At 43.3% G+C, this 16,465-nt stretch overlaps 7 protein-coding genes across 7 annotated transcripts; 3 read left to right on the forward strand and 4 right to left on the reverse strand.

The window, feature by feature from the left end:
- The first annotated feature begins 1,001 nt into the window (after positions 1–1,001).
- LOC131282914 (SAGA-associated factor 29) lies at positions 1,002–2,303 on the forward strand. The gene is made up of 2 exons (XM_058312460.1): positions 1,002–1,131; positions 1,201–2,303. The coding sequence occupies exons 1-2, from the start codon at positions 1,093–1,095 to the stop codon at positions 2,026–2,028; spliced, it is 867 nt and encodes a 288-aa protein (XP_058168443.1). The 5' UTR covers positions 1,002–1,092; the 3' UTR covers positions 2,029–2,303.
- A 61-nt stretch (positions 2,304–2,364) lies between these two features.
- Positions 2,365–4,905, reverse strand: LOC131282916 (polyadenylate-binding protein 2). Its single transcript, XM_058312461.1, has 5 exons — positions 4,766–4,905; positions 4,465–4,552; positions 3,804–4,345; positions 3,618–3,729; positions 2,365–2,990 (listed from the first exon to the last, which is right to left on the reverse strand). Exons 2-4 carry the CDS (start codon positions 4,543–4,545, stop codon positions 3,687–3,689), a joined length of 666 nt encoding a protein of 221 aa, XP_058168444.1. The 5' UTR covers positions 4,546–4,552; positions 4,766–4,905; the 3' UTR covers positions 2,365–2,990; positions 3,618–3,686.
- A 137-nt stretch (positions 4,906–5,042) lies between these two features.
- On the forward strand, positions 5,043–5,732 carry LOC131282918 (small ribosomal subunit protein uS17m). The gene is made up of 2 exons (XM_058312463.1): positions 5,043–5,233; positions 5,313–5,732. Exons 1-2 carry the CDS (start codon positions 5,126–5,128, stop codon positions 5,670–5,672), a joined length of 468 nt encoding a protein of 155 aa, XP_058168446.1. The 5' UTR covers positions 5,043–5,125; the 3' UTR covers positions 5,673–5,732.
- Positions 5,732–8,670, reverse strand: LOC131282909 (RNA polymerase II subunit A C-terminal domain phosphatase). The gene is made up of 4 exons (XM_058312454.1): positions 8,450–8,670; positions 7,920–8,205; positions 6,388–7,849; positions 5,732–6,328 (listed from the first exon to the last, which is right to left on the reverse strand). Exons 1-4 carry the CDS (start codon positions 8,668–8,670, stop codon positions 5,793–5,795), a joined length of 2,505 nt encoding a protein of 834 aa, XP_058168437.1. The 3' UTR covers positions 5,732–5,792.
- A 1,147-nt stretch (positions 8,671–9,817) lies between these two features.
- LOC131282912 (uncharacterized) lies at positions 9,818–11,556 on the reverse strand. Its single transcript, XM_058312458.1, has one exon. The coding sequence runs from the start codon at positions 11,335–11,337 to the stop codon at positions 10,039–10,041; it is 1,299 nt and encodes a 432-aa protein (XP_058168441.1). The 5' UTR covers positions 11,338–11,556; the 3' UTR covers positions 9,818–10,038.
- Positions 11,557–12,983: 1,427 nt separating this feature from the next.
- On the forward strand, positions 12,984–14,259 carry LOC131282917 (PRA1 family protein 3). Its single transcript, XM_058312462.1, has 3 exons — positions 12,984–13,096; positions 13,261–13,728; positions 13,818–14,259. The coding sequence occupies exons 2-3, from the start codon at positions 13,293–13,295 to the stop codon at positions 13,952–13,954; spliced, it is 573 nt and encodes a 190-aa protein (XP_058168445.1). The 5' UTR covers positions 12,984–13,096; positions 13,261–13,292; the 3' UTR covers positions 13,955–14,259.
- Positions 14,260–14,376: 117 nt separating this feature from the next.
- LOC131285327 (NSFL1 cofactor p47) lies at positions 14,377–16,180 on the reverse strand. Its single transcript, XM_058314184.1, has 3 exons — positions 15,926–16,180; positions 15,718–15,854; positions 14,377–15,646 (listed from the first exon to the last, which is right to left on the reverse strand). The coding sequence occupies exons 1-3, from the start codon at positions 16,025–16,027 to the stop codon at positions 14,713–14,715; spliced, it is 1,173 nt and encodes a 390-aa protein (XP_058170167.1). The 5' UTR covers positions 16,028–16,180; the 3' UTR covers positions 14,377–14,712.
- Positions 16,181–16,465: the final 285 nt, after the last annotated feature.

Here is a 16,465-nt window from a genome sequence, read left to right on the forward strand (position 1 = left end):
TGTAAGCAGATAGTTCACCCACCTTGAGATAAAAGCACCCACTGCATTAAAAAATCTAAAGTAATGTTTTTCTTAAGATTTAAATGTTTTTAGGAATTATCAAAACATTACTTCAATTTTTTTAGTTCGAGAAACAATTTTAATTTCGGTGCAAAAGTGGGCCAAAATAGATGCAAGGAAATCTGGTTTCGACTGGGCCAAAAAAGAAGCAAATCGGGTCAAAATAGTAAAACAAAAAATGTGTTCGGAAATTAATAATTTTTCAGTAAAAACAAGACAAGACAAGACAAGAGCTAGCGCGACGTCGCGTTTTTCGCTGTTTATACACCTGGCTCGGGATCCACACTGCAACGCAACGTCCCGTTTCAAAAGTAGCCCAGTTTCGGCAGAACAATCGCGCAAGCCAAGCGCGACAGAGGTAGGAGAGTATGTGGAAATATGTATCACATTGGGGCGCAAACTCGGCTAAAATTTTTTATTGAATTTTAAGGTAATAATGCATGATATTTGACAACGACGATATTTTGACCCACCGTAGGAAGTATATATTTCCACATCATCTCCTACTTGTTGTACTGCTGAAGAGCAGTTTGTTTACGTTTCGGCACCCGAAAACACTTTGGTAAAAATATCAATCAAAACTGAGTTTCATAACTGAATTACATTTGTGAAGGCTAGAAATAAGTAGTACAACGAAAAATACGATGTTTAGTGGAGAATATTGCTCGTTTTGTTCGTGTTTGTGTTTCGGTTTGTTTACGTTTTGTCCAGCTGTCGGCTTGTTTTCGTTTCGAATTGACATTTGACGAGGGCCAGCGCGACGTCGCGTTTTTCGCTGTTTCTACACTAGCGCGATTTGTGAGACATTTTTTTTGTATGGAGTTCGGCCGCCTGTCAGGCGACGTCGCGTTTCGTGACGGGACGTCGCGCTGTAGTGTGGACCCCGAGTAACGCAGTATCCTACTGTCAACAAAATTGAGGACGATAAAATATCCCAAACACATTCATCCCTCGTAATCATTTTCATACATTTGTAAACAACTTTGTTCGATCTGTATCGCGTCGTAGTATCTTTTCTACAATTTTAAAACGATGCCTCTAACCGCAGAGCAAGCGATGTTGCAAGTTCAGGTAAATGAAAAAGAACACAATAAACCTAGGATTTGTTAAGTTATATATTATTGCCCCGCTGTTTTACAGGAGCGTCTAAAATCTCTCAAATCGTTGGTATGCGAAATCGAAACGGAGCGGAAGCGTATCGAACCCAACATAAACAACATGATTCGTCTAACAAAAATGGCAAGTGAGGACAAATCTCCCGCGCTGAACCACAAACTGAAGACGTTGTATAAAATCGGGCTACAGGACGCCCTTCAAGAGGAAACGTTAATACGGCAGGCACTTTCCAAGATACAGGACATTCGTAATATACGTAACGAGCGTCGAATACAGGCCCGTAACGCTGGAAATAAGGAAACTATCCGCCGCGGGGCTTTGATGAAAATGTTACAAATCTCTGCTCAAACGTTGCCACTCTTTGTCAGCAAACCTGGCGAGAAGATTCCTCACCTATGCGGCTCCATTCCGGCGGACACCAGCTACATTGCCAAGCCGGGTGATATGGTGGCGGCGCTGGTTAAGAGCGAAGAGGGTGAAGAGAACTGGATTCTGGCCGAGGTGGTGCAGTATGTATCTTCAACGAGCAAGTACGAGGTGGACGATATCGATGAGGAGCAAAAAGATCGGCACGTCTTGAGTCGGCGCAGAATCGTCCCGCTTCCCTTGATGCGCGCAAATCCGGAAACGGACGGGCAGGCTCTATTCCCCAAAGGAACAACCGTAATGGCCCTGTATCCGCAAACGACCTGTTTTTACAAGGCAATAATTAATCAACTTCCACAGACGGCGAACGAAGAGTATGAAGTGCTTTTCGAGGATCCCACCTACCCGGACGGATACTCTCCGCCCTTGTCCGTTGCCCAACGATATGTGATTGCGATTAAACAGAACAAAAAGACCACCTCTTGACAGCTTCAACAGCAGCACACTCTGTCCTTGTCCCATAGCTCTGGTACGATGGCAAGTGCGGCGGCCAACAGTGGAACTGCTTCCAGCTACGCTCCGCCTAACTTTGCAGGGACAAATACCGCTGCTATTACTGCGCTTACGTTTTCGGTTCAGTCTGTGCATACGAAGGAAGAACCTTTCACGGATAATTTCCATCAAGACGACACTTTTTAATCACTGTAGGACGTATACTTTTTCCCAACATTCATGGCATTCATCAAATAAAAATCTTAATTAAAACCAAGTCTGAGAACTTATGTGATATTATAACAGATAGCTCGAATGCTTTGACAACTGGATGTTTTGTACCTTTTTTATTATCTTTTGCAATTTTAGTTTATTCAATTTTGAGGGCGCATTTTCAGACGAGTTGTTGTTTTTATTTCTGTTTTATGTTGTTCATTTGTTGGCTTGAATTGTACTCCTTTTGTGATATTTTCTCTTTTGCATTGTGGGCAGATGCAATTTCTCTTTGCGCCATTTATTTTTTCACGCCATCTTTTCATGCTTTACGATAAGAAGTGGGTACTAGCCGATCTTTTTTCTTGGCATTTTTTGGGATCTCTTTTCTATTGCCAATACCCATAGGTTCTTTTTCGCTTTTATTCGACACTTCTTTTTCTATTCTTTTTATTTAGCTTTTTTTGGCGGAGTGTTTCTTTTTTGTTCCTTTGATCCATGGTTATGTAGTTTTTTATCGATCATCTTTATCTTTTTTGCTCCGCCATTAATAGTTTCAGCTTCATCGGTTTTCAAAAAACATTATTTCTGCAGGTGAGGCATTTGAGGTTTGTTTTTATTTGCAATGTTAGCGTCAGGATGTAGACGAGAGGACTACAAGCTTACTGGACGCATCATGTTCAGAGATGTGGTGAAGACAAATAATGTTTTTTGAAAATGCCTGTTATAAATGTTTTAATTATCTGCAAAAATTAGACAAAAAAGGTAATGTTTATCTTAACAAAAAAAGCACCGCTACGAAATAGGAAACATGAAACACAGGAATGAAATTTACAAAAACCCTACTACTGGCTGTGCGAAAATATGAAAGTGCTACGCTAAAAAAACAGAAATCAATTATAACAGTCGACTTTTTACAAATATACCAAGGGTACTTGCAGGAGACTAAATTAGGTTACTATAGCATAAGAAAATGTTAAGTGTTAATGAATAAAAGGTACGCTGCGCAAACTGCACGTCATGCTAAATGTAATTTGAAAAAAGGATAAAACCAAAAACGTTTTTTGCAAACGTTCCATTGTATCCTGCGGATTGTTCATTGATATTTATACTGTGTGTAAAACATAATAACACATCTGCTACATTATAATGTAAATCATTACCATTTTTAGCCAAATAGCAAATAAACTGTACTACATTCACTAGCTTCTAATTGTTGGAACCATCTTTATATGCTTTCATCCAATAAAAAAGAACTAAATTGTAAGATTTATAGAAGTACAGGATATAAATTTAATGGATAAACAAAACAAGTAGGATTAAAGTAAATTCCTGAGAAAATGACAAATTTAAAGATCATTTCTACTCACCCTTACGCTTAGCTAGATGTCCTATATCCTTATTGTGAGCGTACTTCTACATTTAGGTAATACCATCAACTAATAGGGTGCATAATACGTGGCACGGCCTCGATATCCTCGGCTAAAAACAAAAGCAAATAACGTTAGCCAGCACAAAACAAACTGCTGTACTTGCAGTGCTAGGAGTAGACTTACATTGGTCTTCTTGTTCCACGATGTGCTCCGTAGCAGCAGGCTCTGGATACCCGTGTTGCACGACCGCGGGCACCACGGGGAAACCGATTTGTTTGGCACATTCCTGGTCGGTTAGTGCGCTTCGGGTTTACTTTGATTTGGCGCCCCCTGAACAACGTTTCGTTCATCGCGAGGGCAGTCTCGACGAACTCCTTCGAGCCGAATTCGATGTACGCGAATCCTTTCGGGTGTCCATCAAGCTTGTTGCATAGGATGGTCACCCGATTGATTGTACCGCAACCATGGAAGTGTGCTTCCAGTTCCTCGGCGGTAGCACCGTAGTCGACATTGCCCACATAGATCGATCTGTTGTCAACTTCGGCTTTCTCCTCCGCCGTCAGCATCGGCGTGGAGCCGGTCGGTGAACCGAGGGTCATCTGTTTCGTCACTTCAGACTGTAGCTGCTTCAGCTTTTCTGCCTCCTCTTCCATTTCCTTTACCCGCGCCTTGATCGCCTCTAGCTCGGGATCAATTTGCATTTCCGATCCCTTCAAGTAGTCATCCTTGAAAGTTGTACCGAACGAATTGATAGTAATTTAACGTTAATATAGATTTAAAATTGCAGAAAGGTAAATTATGTTAACGAAAAAGGGAAAGGATCGGAGGAATTCGCGGCACTAACCTCAATCAGGAGCTCGGCTTCATCATCGTTGCTTCCCAGCGTTGCTAGGTTGGAGTCATTTAAAAGACTATCATCAGCCATTGCTAAACTGTAAACATATCAAATGAAATGTATCTATAATGACTTTGTAATAGTTTTTCGTGATGATAAAAGCCCGTATTGTGTGCTTCATGGGTCGACCCAAAAAAGCCGCATCATTTTTTTCCTTCTTTGTCAAAGATGGCCGCTGTTTCATGAAAAAAACGATGCATCAAAAGCAAGAAATAACTTCCAACCACTGCAAATCTCGAAGTTTACTTACATCACAGTTCTCTATTGAGTCTTTTCGAACTACAAGGAATGTTTTAGGGTCTACTTGCACTCGAAATACAGCTTTTCAGGGTAAAATACACTCCGAGTTTTTCCACAGTAAACCACGCAGGCAACCTGTTTTTCCAATTGGTCACTGAGAGGCTATTTGACAGCTCAATAATCCCTTCAGGTTACGTTTATACTACCGTACCGGTTTAAACGGTTGTAGGACATTGTATAGTTTGAAGCGCTGGCAATTAAACGGTTTTAGGCTAATGTCATATGGGCAACATTGGAAAACAAGAAACTTTTTTCGGAAGTTACCGGCGAAAACATTGTGAATACCATCCGCAATAAACATTCATTGAGCATGGCGAGTCGTGCGGCAATGCTTTTGGGCCAAGTCGTCCCTTGTGTGAAACAGAATGCATCGAAAATTCGTATCCGGAGAATGGAGCTGGACACGAATCTGAATATGGTACGTTTGCCAAAAGAAATACTGCAGATGCTGTTGCCGGTTGCATAAGGTTTGAGGTGTGCTTCGCTCTTCGTTTCAGTACTTCAAAAAGGATGAGTTCTACTTTGCCTACGATCCGGACAAAAAATGTAAAACGGGCGACGTTGTGCTGATAAAGGAACTACCACAAAAACTTACTCGCCTCATCACGCACACGATAGATGAAATTGTTTACCCTCTTGGTGATATTACCGATCCCATCACCGGGAAGAAAGTTGTCGTGGGCAAATATCGTGACGATATTGAAGAAGCTAATCGTCTGTTTGGAAAGTCCCAGGATGCATTCGACTATTCCCGCGCTCCGGCCCGCGGACGATTGGAGGGTACCAGAGATTTCACGCACGGTGAAACGTACATCAAGTACCATGAGGATGGTAAAGAGCAACCGTTTGCGGTGTAAATAACGCTTTAGCTTTACTTTCTTCTACGATTAGTACAATAAAATAAAAATCTTCTAGAACTGTACATTACATTACCTGAATGTGTACCTTTATTCGTCACATTCGACATCTTGTGCAAACTAATCGTCTAGTCCAAGAAAATCCCTCTCAATAGCCGCACCCATCATATTCCAAACGCCATCCTCAACATCATCAATTGGCTCGTCGCTTCCTTCACTGTTCGAGCCCATGTCCAAATCGGAAGGTAAGTCTTCTCCGCGGCGAAACTTGGCGCTTGGACTTTCGTCCTCGTCGTCCGACGATGCATTCGTCTGGCTCGCCTCATCCTGCTCGGCGTTGTTGAACTTCAGAATGCGCGCGTTTTCGGCTTGCTCTTCTTCCTCAGTGCGCTTGCGAAAGATGTTGTGCCTGCCACGATTGGTTTCTATCTCTTCGGCACGCTTTCGCTTACGCATCGCTTTCTCCATCGGTGGATTTTCAATGTCAACCGGCTCGTCTTCGCTCGAGCTGTCGTCCGATTCGAAGAAATCGTCAAAATCGTTGTTCATCGCATCGAGATCGTCGTTGGAAAAGCTGAGCAGGGGATTTACAGTATCCATGAACTTCGGTTCCTCGCGTGACTTTGTAGTACCGCCACCGTAATTAACCACGTGCTCTGAAACAGAAAGAATCTAATTACCTATTTTCACTTAAAGTCTATTCCGGCTCATTTACCTGGACTATGACAGTGAGGCGGAGGTTGTCGCATTTTTGCGGGATTCGACGTTTTTAGTGGGTACAACCGCTCCTCCACGTGTTCCCAACGTTCTGCACACGTCCACAACCATTCGGGTGTGACAATGTTAATCTTAGCATTTTTTCGCGCATTGTTCACCTTAGAGGTGCCGATCGTAACCGCCACAAGGTGCGTGGTCGTTGGTTCTAGGTTTTGCGTAACAACCGCGCCCAGCCCCCGCGCTATCTGGTACGCCTTGCTCTGCTCCAGTTTCACGTTGTTCGGTATCAGCCCGGAAAAACAGAGCCGCGTGCCAACCAAGACCTTCGCCTTAACCCTTGGAATGAGTTGCTTGAGGTCAGATATTGCTTTCGATCGGTCATACTCGTTGTAGAATGTTTCGTGAATCTTTAGCAGAATGTGCTCGAGGTACAGTAGATAGTCATCAGGGTCTTCGATTTCAATGAGTTCTTTTTTCTCTTGCCTATCATTGCTTTTTGTCTTTCTTTGGACTGTAGTGGAGTTTTCCTTTTTTTTCTCGGTCTCAGTCTCAGCAGGTTGTACTTCAAGTTCTTCCACATTTTCTTTTGCATCCTTATTCGCTCCGTTATCATTTTCTGCATCTATGTTGCTGGGAGTTTCCGCTATATTCTCGAGCTTACTTGTATCCGCAGCAAGTCCATCGGAATTTCCATCTAAAGCATTGCTCTCTGCATTTTTTTTGACACTTTCCTTATTCTCGTTGCTGACAGATTCATCATTCGTTGGTTCCTCGTTTTTTGAGACCTCTTTTCCCGCATTGGTTTCATCCGACGTCGCTGCAGTTGGTATTTCCTTTGATTTTTCCCCTGCCCCTTCCGATTCTTCTGTTGGTTCCGTTGCCTTCTCCTCGTCTGACGACTTTTCATCCGTGGCACTTTTTTCCTCCTTATGCTTACCGTCATCGGTTTGAATTTTTGGAGTCGGCGGCCGACTGTCTTCACGGGTGGGTGCATCTTTCAATTTCTTCTCCTTCATCGATTGATTCATGAGCTCCTTAAAATCCACCCCCTTACCGTCCAGTTCGTTCTTGGACATTCCCGGCGGCGCATTAATGTCGCCGGTGTGTCGGAAGAAGTGATACGGTTTGACCTGAATCAAATTCGACGCCATATTCCACACGTCTTCACGGTCGTCGATGATACAAACCATCGAATCACCGCACGGAAAAAGTGCCTTCAGGTTGTCCGTTTTGCTGGTTGCATTGAAACATTCGTCGCGTGACAATATGCGGTGTGAAAAGAAATTGCCATCCTTGTCAAGGAATTGGGCGATCGTGTGGGCGTAGTTGCGTGCACCGAACGTACAGATGTGCAGCTCGTAGTATGGATGCATCTTGGCTAGGAAATCTAACGCTCCTGGACGAAGTCTCGTGTGATACCAGGGCGATTTGGTGCCATACAGTTGGAAATGATAAACATCCTAAAAAATAAAAACGATCAATGCGCAAGTTATTTAATTATTCACAAAAAGTAATAACAAAAATCAATACCTTCAAGTTGTTGGGTACATTGTCGTTAGTAGTATGGATAAGCGTTTGATCCAAATCCACTAGCAACACTAACTTCCTGTCACTCAGCAGTCTCTCGGTATCTGCCTGGCCGAGTTTTTTCGCAAGAGTTTCCGTTACTTTCAGCTCTGGCACCGAATGGATCATCGGAACGGATGCCTTCGAGCAGCTGCCTGGTTCATCCTGGCGCAAATCGGCCCCACAATCGGCACACATGTCCTTGATCACTGTCGTGTGGCTACATTGTCCGAGCTCGAGAACCGGCTTTCTGTTTGATCGACGTAAACAATCATAAACAAACTGTAAAATTGTCTATGCAACATTTGTTGTCAAAAACAAATATGTCATGTGAAAGTTTTAACTTCCTTATGCATGATTTAAACTACAAGAAGTAGTAGATTACAGAAACATACAAGGAATATAGGTGCACACAGAAACGATGAAAAACATCAATATTTTCAAAATCTACACTTCGTCGACTTCGTCGAAGGTGCGGATGCTTCCCTTCTTACCCTTTCGCCACCGTTGCACCTTCACGAGCTAGGCGCTTCTTTACGACGCCACTTTTTGTGGCTTTCAGGCGCTTTACTTCCTTGTCACCTCCATCCAGCACTTCGTAAAACAAAATAATATTGCCACTGGTGACCGGATAACCCTCGCGTACTTTCCATTTGCTAATTTTTATCGCACAATCGTCCGGAGCGCAAATGATGTTTTGATTTGGTTCGGCCATTTTTTGTCACTTTTCGTGGCTGTCAGCTCGACCTGTTTTTTAAGATGACAGATGGTAAAATCGATTTCGTTAAGATTTGAAAACCGTTGAAGTTTTGATCGATTCAAACGGAAAACGGTGCCACGTGTGAGACAATTTCGCATACGGAATCGTCTATTCAACCATCGCTTAATCTGTCGTCTATAATTGTTTATGAGTAGGAATCATTAATCAATTGTTTGCGTCAAAATAAACCAACCCAATCCCGAAATCCCATGTCAATGGAAAAAAACATTCTTTTATTTTTCGATATACTACATCCCAAGACCGTACATACTTGGGTATCATAACATACATTAGTATCATATATCAGGATATGCATTAGTTACAAAGGATTTGTAACAAATGGTATAAGCTGATGGATTTCTGAACGAAATGGTAATGTGATAAATAATAATGTAATTACATTTCGGTAGCAATTTATGAACACAATCTGAGTTATTTGATTCTCGTCACTCGATATCGCTGTACATTGGTAGTTTTTTTTTTGTTAAATATTTACATCTTTAAAACATTTTACCATTTGGGCATCATTAAGGATTCATTTCTTTGGACAAATTAGATGTCTACTTAATATAGGTACACGCAGCAAACGACAAATGCACATTATTTTCGCAGTAATTTAACCAGAAATCCTTACTTTATTCTCAATCGTTTTATATGTTTGCAGAACTTGAATGTTAAAAATTGTATTGCATTGATATTGTTCGGATGGCGCTGCTAGATGGATTACCTTTATTTTCGAAGAAGAAATTTGATTGAGTAATTATTGTTTCATAGTATCGTTAAAATCTGTACCGCTCGCGATTCACCTTGTCCTACATTAGTGCCTAGATGGCTTACAACCTACATCTTTTTGCTTGGAGATTCTTTTGCTTATCTAACCATGGGAGTCTTCCATGTGTTGAGCAGTTCCAAATGAACCGACTTCTACCTAAAAATAAACTAATGGGGCAATGGCTTAACCAACAGGGAGAGATTGAGTTTTTAAAGAGTTGAATTATATTGGAGTATAATATTATTGATAAATTCCTCCCTATTGTGTTTCGTATGTGATGCTTTGGCTGAAGCTATGGTTCTTCTGACTTCTGAGAAAGTGACGCAGGACTTGAAAAGGACTTACTTGAAACCAATGAAAATTCTTCAGCATGGATACCGAGGTTACGTACGGGTTTCTGCTTGTGCATGCAAGAACTTTATTTTTGAGCGAGTAGTTTTCACTTTTTATTTTGACGCATTTCAACCATGCTTCAAAAGCTGCCATTGAAAACTAGATACATATCACTGCCGCTTCTCAGTTTCCTTCATTCGTCAACCCTTTTGGCCTGCTTATCGGAAAATAAGTTTATTCAACTCTCGCCCCACATCTGTGACGTACTGTAGAAAATCGGCCTGTAGGCTCGTGGTCCAATCGTGAAGGTTCGTCTTGCTGTTACATGCTCCTCCGTATCGATGAACAAAGATCATATTTCGGTCGACATCCAATGCTTTCACGAAATCAGGTGTCCCAGCCGTGCGGTTGTAATCCTGTGGCTTGTGGATGTAGAATGGTCGGTCGTACGGGGTACCTAGGTGCGAATCCACATCGTACAGGAGATTATCCGAGAAAATCTTTTTCCTCTTATCTATGCACACCGATCTGGTACCCAGTGTAAAGCGGGACACATCGCTCGACACTTTCCAGGCATATTTAAGAAACTTGTTGTTCACTCGCAACCGAGAGCTGGGGTACAGATATTCATTGATCGCACCGATGAAGGTGAGCTTGGCCGCGTTGTAGTTACGCATCAAACAGTCCATCTCGATCAAAAGCCTGTTCTGCTGTTTTTCCGCCAAATCGAACGGGAAATTATACGGCAGAATGTTAATCTTGATGCCGTGATTGTACAGGAGCGAAGTGGTGGCCCCGTTCAGCGCGTTACTGTTGTAGACAAGGAAATCCTCTACGCCGACTATCTGATGGTGCAAAAAGTATTGAAGCACTGCCGATGGCATCCGGAATTCTTCCTCCAGCTCCAGGTAATCGGTCATATCGACGCATGCAGTCATAGTCATTTTTTGCTGCACCGCGCGACTCTCGAGCACCCGCAACGGGACATATTTTTTTATGGACCGGGTGGTATCGGTGAAAATGATTTCCGTCGGTTGGCCAAAGTCCCTGCCCACCTTGCACAGCAGCTTGTACACCGTAAATACCTCGCCGTTGGGGCTCTTAACCGAGCCTGTCGGATGCTCTAGCCGTATGAAATGTAGCTTCCCGGTGACGACATCGCTAGTGCCGTGCTGTATCTGACATTTGAAATTCACGACCGCGTGCTCCAGTCCGACGGCGATGCTGATGACCGTGCCGCCGGCAGCCAGCTCGTTTTTCTGCCAGAACGACGAGTACACGTAGAAACCTTCGCCGATGCGCTGCCAGGCTGGGAGTGGGCTGTCGAAGTCGTACGGCGAACTGTGCAACCGGCTGCTATTGTCTATGCGAATCAAGCTGGCCGCATCGTTGCGCCCGAATATGTTCACCACCTCGAGCACATACTTGAGCCGGTTGTTTTCGCTCTTATACACAAGCAGTATCACAACACACGATATGGATAGCAGCACCAGCGCTAGCTGTTGATATTTACGCATTGCGGTAAAGTGCAATAGACGATGCGTACCGCACCGCCTGCTTCGAGGCCTTCGATTGTTACTCGTCGTTGCTACGGTGGAATCAATGACGGAGTTATTCTTTCCTTCGCCGAGTCTACGCTCTGCAACTTAACAAACGAAATCAGCGAAACCCTGCACTGAACATTAAGTAAAATGCGTGGTGCACTTCATCGGAATTTTGCAGTCTTCGTTTGCAAGTGCCGAACAGGGAAATGTATTTTTGTTTTGGTTTTTCACACTGCATGCCATTTATGGGTTGACAGATTACTAGCGAGTAGACACATACAGTCAGCCGCAAAATTGAGCATCCACCTAAACGAGCGTTGATTTGTCTTTTATAACTCTGACAAACATTGGCCTAATTTAATTTTTTAAACGTATTATTATTAAGTTAAATTTGAACGGCCAGGCCGTATTAATGATTGTTCAGCATTCTTGCTTGTCTTACTCGGTTATGAAGTGCCTGAATTTAGAGTCAGCCGGCCTCGGTCAATACAAATGAGGAGATTTTTGTTCGCGGTGAGAAATTTTGGTAAAAGAGTAAATGAGGCCCCGGCCGCCATGTTTTCGATCGTGGCTACACCTCTTGTGGACGTTTAAACTGAATGTATGCAATTGGTGATACATTAATTCGTTAAATTCAACCTACGAGTATTTGAACCGTAGTTTGTACCGTTAATTTCGGCTACGCAATCAACCTACGGGTGCGGTATGAGGGGGGCCCACGGGCCCCCCTTATTTCTTAAAACTATAACAAACTCTCTTTTTCGGTAGACCTAGCGCAGTCCGCTCGCTGCGCTCGCTGCGGGCGCGTCGCCGTTTCCAAATCATTTCTGCGGCTAAATTCATTGTTTTATGCTGTCCATCATGTGTGGTATAGTTTACTTACTAGTAACATAACATGTAAAAGTATATTAACCCGCATTCAACCCCCACTGCGTGATTAGTTTAAACCGTTATGTTCTTTTAAGCGAACCGTTAGCGATCAAATATTCGAAAAGAATGCATGCGTCGCGCTTTGCATAGCTTCAGGCGCTTAATGTGAACCAGTATGAAGAGGAGAATCTAGCCCGGGGCCCCATTTACTCTTTTACCGAAGTTTTTTAGAAAAACCGTTTGAAATGGGTACGCGTTACCCAAATCTGCATTGTTTTAAAATTTTTTTTTATAAAAATACAGGATAGACAATTTTTACGTTTAACGTGTAAATAAACAATTTTTTCGTTTCAAAAGTAATTTCTTTAAATTTAAATTTAAAAAACTGCATGGTTTCCTTGAGTTATGATAGATAAACCCATTTTTTTGTGTATGCTCAATTTTGCGGCCGGCTGTATTCCCACCAACAGGAAATCCAGGAAAAACCAGCCTAATGATGTATTTTTTTTTTGCAGTAAAACTCACAGCATTTTGGATGATTACACATTACCGATACTTTTCCATCCTGATCAGTTCGTAATTTTCTTGTCGACTTTTCGTATTGGAAACCTGATTTCGTCGGACAAATCGCAGTGAAACTACTAAATTAAATTTCATTGAACTTATTGCGCATATTTGACATCATCATGTTTACAAAAATGACCTCATCGCAACTGTCAAAACACTTTTTCGCGGAGTCCGATGTGTCACACGAACAGCAAAATCGACCAACCCAACCATCATCATCCCGAGAATAGGAAGCAAGAAGAAGTTGGCATCTTTTTTGTACAATTTGCCTGCGATTGAAAATATTCTTTGATAGGTGAGTGAACAGTCATCATCCTGTGGGCCTTTTTCCGTCATACGAGGGAGATATTTTTAGCCGACTTCATTCGCACTGGCGATAAGTACGGACTGCAAAGCCAGGTGTATTGTTGGCAGCTCCACTGCAAGAACCTAAAAGCCTTCTTCAACTTTATTTCACAGTTCCACGGTGGAAAAAACTCAACAAACTGAACATGACGACTACACAAGGACCTGGCACGCTGGACAATCTGCATCTAGCACCGCTTCGGTCTTTAAGCGATTTCCTGTTGGAATCTGCCCGTTTTCAATTGCCCAACTTTCAGGACTTTGAAAAGTGGGGAAATCGAGTGGTGAACAACCTGCTTTACTACCAAACGAACTATTTCGTCATGACCGTCACCTTGTTTCTGCTCTTCGGACTCCTCCACCCGATGAAGGTCCTGCTCGGATTGACAATTATCGGCGTACTGGGGTACGTTTTTGTGCGCTTCTTTGCCCAAGATGCGCGTCGCTCCGTCGGAGCCGATCCAAACCAACAGCCAAACAAGTGGGCTATTCTGGCCGGAACCGTACTTGGCGGCTACATGGTCCTCTACCTGTTCGATTCCGTACTCATCGTCGCGCTCGCCGTGTTGCTTCCGTTCTCATGTAAGAAACAAAAAAAACACATACTTTACGACGATCAATTTTATCATCAAGGAACCATTAACAATATGAACCCTCTTCCCCCCCAACAGTGACCTTTGTGCATGCATCGCTACGACTAAGAAACATTAAGAACAAAATCACAAATGCGGTAGAGATCGTGGGCGTGAAGCAGTCGCCGATGGGACAGTTTCTCGAAGCAATGGGATTGATGCCAACGGCATTTTAAGCAGCTAGAATCTACTTCATTATACCGGAGACTACAATGATCCATACTAACATTTTTTCCGCTAATAGCAACTCAGCTAAACGAAAAGTTTTGTTTCACATTACGCACGAAGCAACTATGATCGTGCAGCTTAATTTGAATTTTTATGTGTTTAATATTCATTCATGATTCAGTCAAAATCATGCCATAGCGACTAAGAAAAGAATGCTACGTCCGTTTGTAAATCTTCTGCTAGTCAATGATCCAAGTGTTGATGATATTTCCCTTTCAAATTATATAATAAAGAGTGAATTAGAACAGTGAAAGTAAGACAAATATAATTGTAGAGGCCTCGTTTTGTAATAGTAATACTAGTGAACAACCATACAAATCTTTAAGTATTGGTTTGCGGTATAAGCCGAACGGAAATAAGTCGATTGTTAATCACCGATTAATATATATATTTCCAAGTTCAGCAACGATACATATTTTCCACCAGGGTTTATCACAATTGTCTCTCAAACACCAGGCAAATGAGCCATTTTTAAGGATTATGAACCTGCGGAAATCGACGTGCGTTCGTGTGCACCGATCGATGCTTTCGAGGGAGTGAAAGTATAAAATATTGAATTCATTCATAAATCGAAAATCCATAAACCTAAAGAAACTCCTTCCACTGAACTGGAGCGTTCTAAATATTATTCCCAACAGGCACCCGGTTCCCACAGGCTTTGTAGCTTGTAACGGAAAGCGTGCCTTCGCCAGCCTCCTCTAATCGACTATTTCAAGCGCTGCATGATGGCTGCATTCAGCAGACCGGCATCCTTTAACGTTTGCATACCATCGCTGAGCTCCTTGCTCGGGAACGTTGTCAGAAGAGCAAAGTTTTGTGCGGCATACTGCGGTCGAGCCGTCAGGATATACTGCCGTACCTGATCGACGGTATGTGACTGGTTGAAGCGTGCCGATAATCGACTTCCGTCAGCCAAACGAATCTGCAGAGCCGTCGTCGGTTGGGAACCGTCCAGCGCTAGCTCCTCGGCGGCACGTTTTTCATTTTCTTCATTGTTTTTTCCATCGGCATTAGAGTCGATGTTTGTGTTGCTCCCACTACTACCACTGGTCGTTGCCATGGGCGGTACCGGACTACCGAGCGTTTGTCCCGCTCCACCGAACGCCTTGAACGGTTTACCGCGCTTCACGTACTCCTCGTGCCGATTGTCCTTCAGATCAACCCGGAACATTGTCTGTCCCTTGGAACGTAGCTCCTCCGGAATCTCACCCCGGGTGATTGACTCGAAGAATTCTCTGTTTGCCGGGTCATCGTACAGACGCAGCTCTCCGTCATTGATAACGAATCCCTGGCGCCACAGGGTGAGCGTTACTATCTCTAGATTTTGAGCCCCGGCCCCAGAGCGAGATCCACGGGCCGCCACCTCCTGATGGTCGTCCTCGGTTTGGCCGAGCCGATAGCCTGTACCGGCATACAGAGAACAGCTGGAGCCACCACTTTCGTCCGAAGGATCGAATGTTTCCAGATTACCCTGCTGGGCCGAGCGGAAAATTTCCGATACGTAATCCTTTATCGGATTTTTTCTCGGAGGACCCAGCACCTGCTGTCCGGAACGTTCCGAACCTCCAGCGTAGAACGCTTGGCCTTGCTCCTCCTCGTCCTCCGAGGAGGATGAATTCAATGTGTGGAGCGTAGCAATGCTAGAATGTAACAACAAAGTTGAAGTTAATGTAAGACAGGATTACCACTAAAATAAAGTACTGCTGCTTACTTTGATTGTGGCTTTGGTGCTTTCTTTGTCTTCGTCTTTTCCGCTCTAGCAAACTGGATGGATGATGGTTCAGCAGGCGGATTTTCGTCGTCTGAAACGTCCGCGTTTTCATTCTCATAGAAGTTGCACAATGCTACCTAGGAAACGGTACGCGGAACGTTCAACATTACAGTCTCGTTCGCTTATGCTGCAATGCTTCACATCCTACCTGCAACTCATTGTTGGCGGCGTCCATAAAGAACTTGGCTCTTTCCTCCGATGCGCCGGTTATCTGTGAAAACTGCTTTACTTGATCCTGATTGCCGGACATCTTCCTTTTCGGTTGGTGGTTGTATAGTTTTTGTAATCACAGCTAAAACAATCGACGCAAAATGTTTCAGCCACGCAGAAGGGAGCCTATAATTCAATCACGCAATTTAGGAAGAATATTCTACAACGAGCGACACAAACTTGGCAATGACAGGCAATGTTGACCCGAGTAGTGACGATCGGAGAGATGCATTGTCGGAGTCGGATTGAATGAGTTTCCTCGATCCCCACAGAGAGCTCTTTGCTCGTCCAAGTGTTCTACGAATAACGTTCCAATAACAACTTTATAGATAATCTTCGTTGAAAATATGCTCCTGATTTTCGGAAGCATCCTTAAATGAAAGGATTGGTTCCATTATCGGATCGTAGTTTAAAAACTTTGATCCCTCATGGAACGTCAATTTCCACCACTAGTATACATGACGTTTGATAGGCTTAT

Source organism: Anopheles ziemanni, chromosome 2 (genome assembly GCF_943734765.1).
Source record: "Anopheles ziemanni chromosome 2, idAnoZiCoDA_A2_x.2, whole genome shotgun sequence".
Classification (NCBI taxonomy): Eukaryota; Metazoa; Arthropoda; class Insecta; order Diptera; family Culicidae; genus Anopheles; species Anopheles ziemanni.

Bases quoted from the DNA above. Each gene is read 5' to 3' on its own strand.
- LOC131282918 (XM_058312463.1), top strand. From the start codon at position 5,126: ATGGCGAGTCGTGCGGCAATGCTTTTGGGCCAAGTCGTCCCTTGTGTG. The intron at 5,234-5,312 runs GTACGTTTGCCA...TCTTCGTTTCAG, and splicing joins TGGACACGAATCTGAATATG to TACTTCAAAAAGGATGAGTT.
- LOC131282917 (XM_058312462.1), top strand. From the start codon at position 13,293: ATGACGACTACACAAGGACCTGGCACGCTGGACAATCTGCATCTAGCA. The intron at 13,729-13,817 runs GTAAGAAACAAA...CCCCCCCAACAG, and splicing joins CGTGTTGCTTCCGTTCTCAT to TGACCTTTGTGCATGCATCG.
- LOC131282914 (XM_058312460.1), top strand. From the start codon at position 1,093: ATGCCTCTAACCGCAGAGCAAGCGATGTTGCAAGTTCAG. The intron at 1,132-1,200 runs GTAAATGAAAAA...GCTGTTTTACAG, and splicing joins AAGCGATGTTGCAAGTTCAG to GAGCGTCTAAAATCTCTCAA.
- LOC131285327 (XM_058314184.1), bottom strand. From the start codon at position 16,027: ATGTCCGGCAATCAGGATCAAGTAAAGCAGTTTTCACAGATAACCGGC. The intron at 15,855-15,925 runs GTAGGATGTGAA...ACCGTTTCCTAG, and splicing joins CCGCCAACAATGAGTTGCAG to GTAGCATTGTGCAACTTCTA. The intron at 15,647-15,717 runs GTAAGCAGCAGT...GTTACATTCTAG, and splicing joins GCACCAAAGCCACAATCAAA to CATTGCTACGCTCCACACAT.
- LOC131282912 (XM_058312458.1), bottom strand. From the start codon at position 11,337: ATGCGTAAATATCAACAGCTAGCGCTGGTGCTGCTATCCATATCGTGT.
- LOC131282909 (XM_058312454.1), bottom strand. From the start codon at position 8,670: ATGGCCGAACCAAATCAAAACATCATTTGCGCTCCGGACGATTGTGCG. The intron at 8,206-8,449 runs GTAAGAAGGGAA...TCGATCAAACAG, and splicing joins GGTGCAACGGTGGCGAAAGG to AAAGCCGGTTCTCGAGCTCG. The intron at 7,850-7,919 runs GTATTGATTTTT...TTTATTTTTTAG, and splicing joins ATGTACCCAACAACTTGAAG to GATGTTTATCATTTCCAACT.
- LOC131282916 (XM_058312461.1), bottom strand. From the start codon at position 4,545: ATGGCTGATGATAGTCTTTTAAATGACTCCAACCTAGCAACGCTGGGA. The intron at 4,346-4,464 runs GTTAGTGCCGCG...ACAACTTTCAAG, and splicing joins AAGCCGAGCTCCTGATTGAG to GATGACTACTTGAAGGGATC. The intron at 3,730-3,803 runs GTAAGTCTACTC...TTTTGTTTTTAG, and splicing joins CGTGGAACAAGAAGACCAAT to CCGAGGATATCGAGGCCGTG.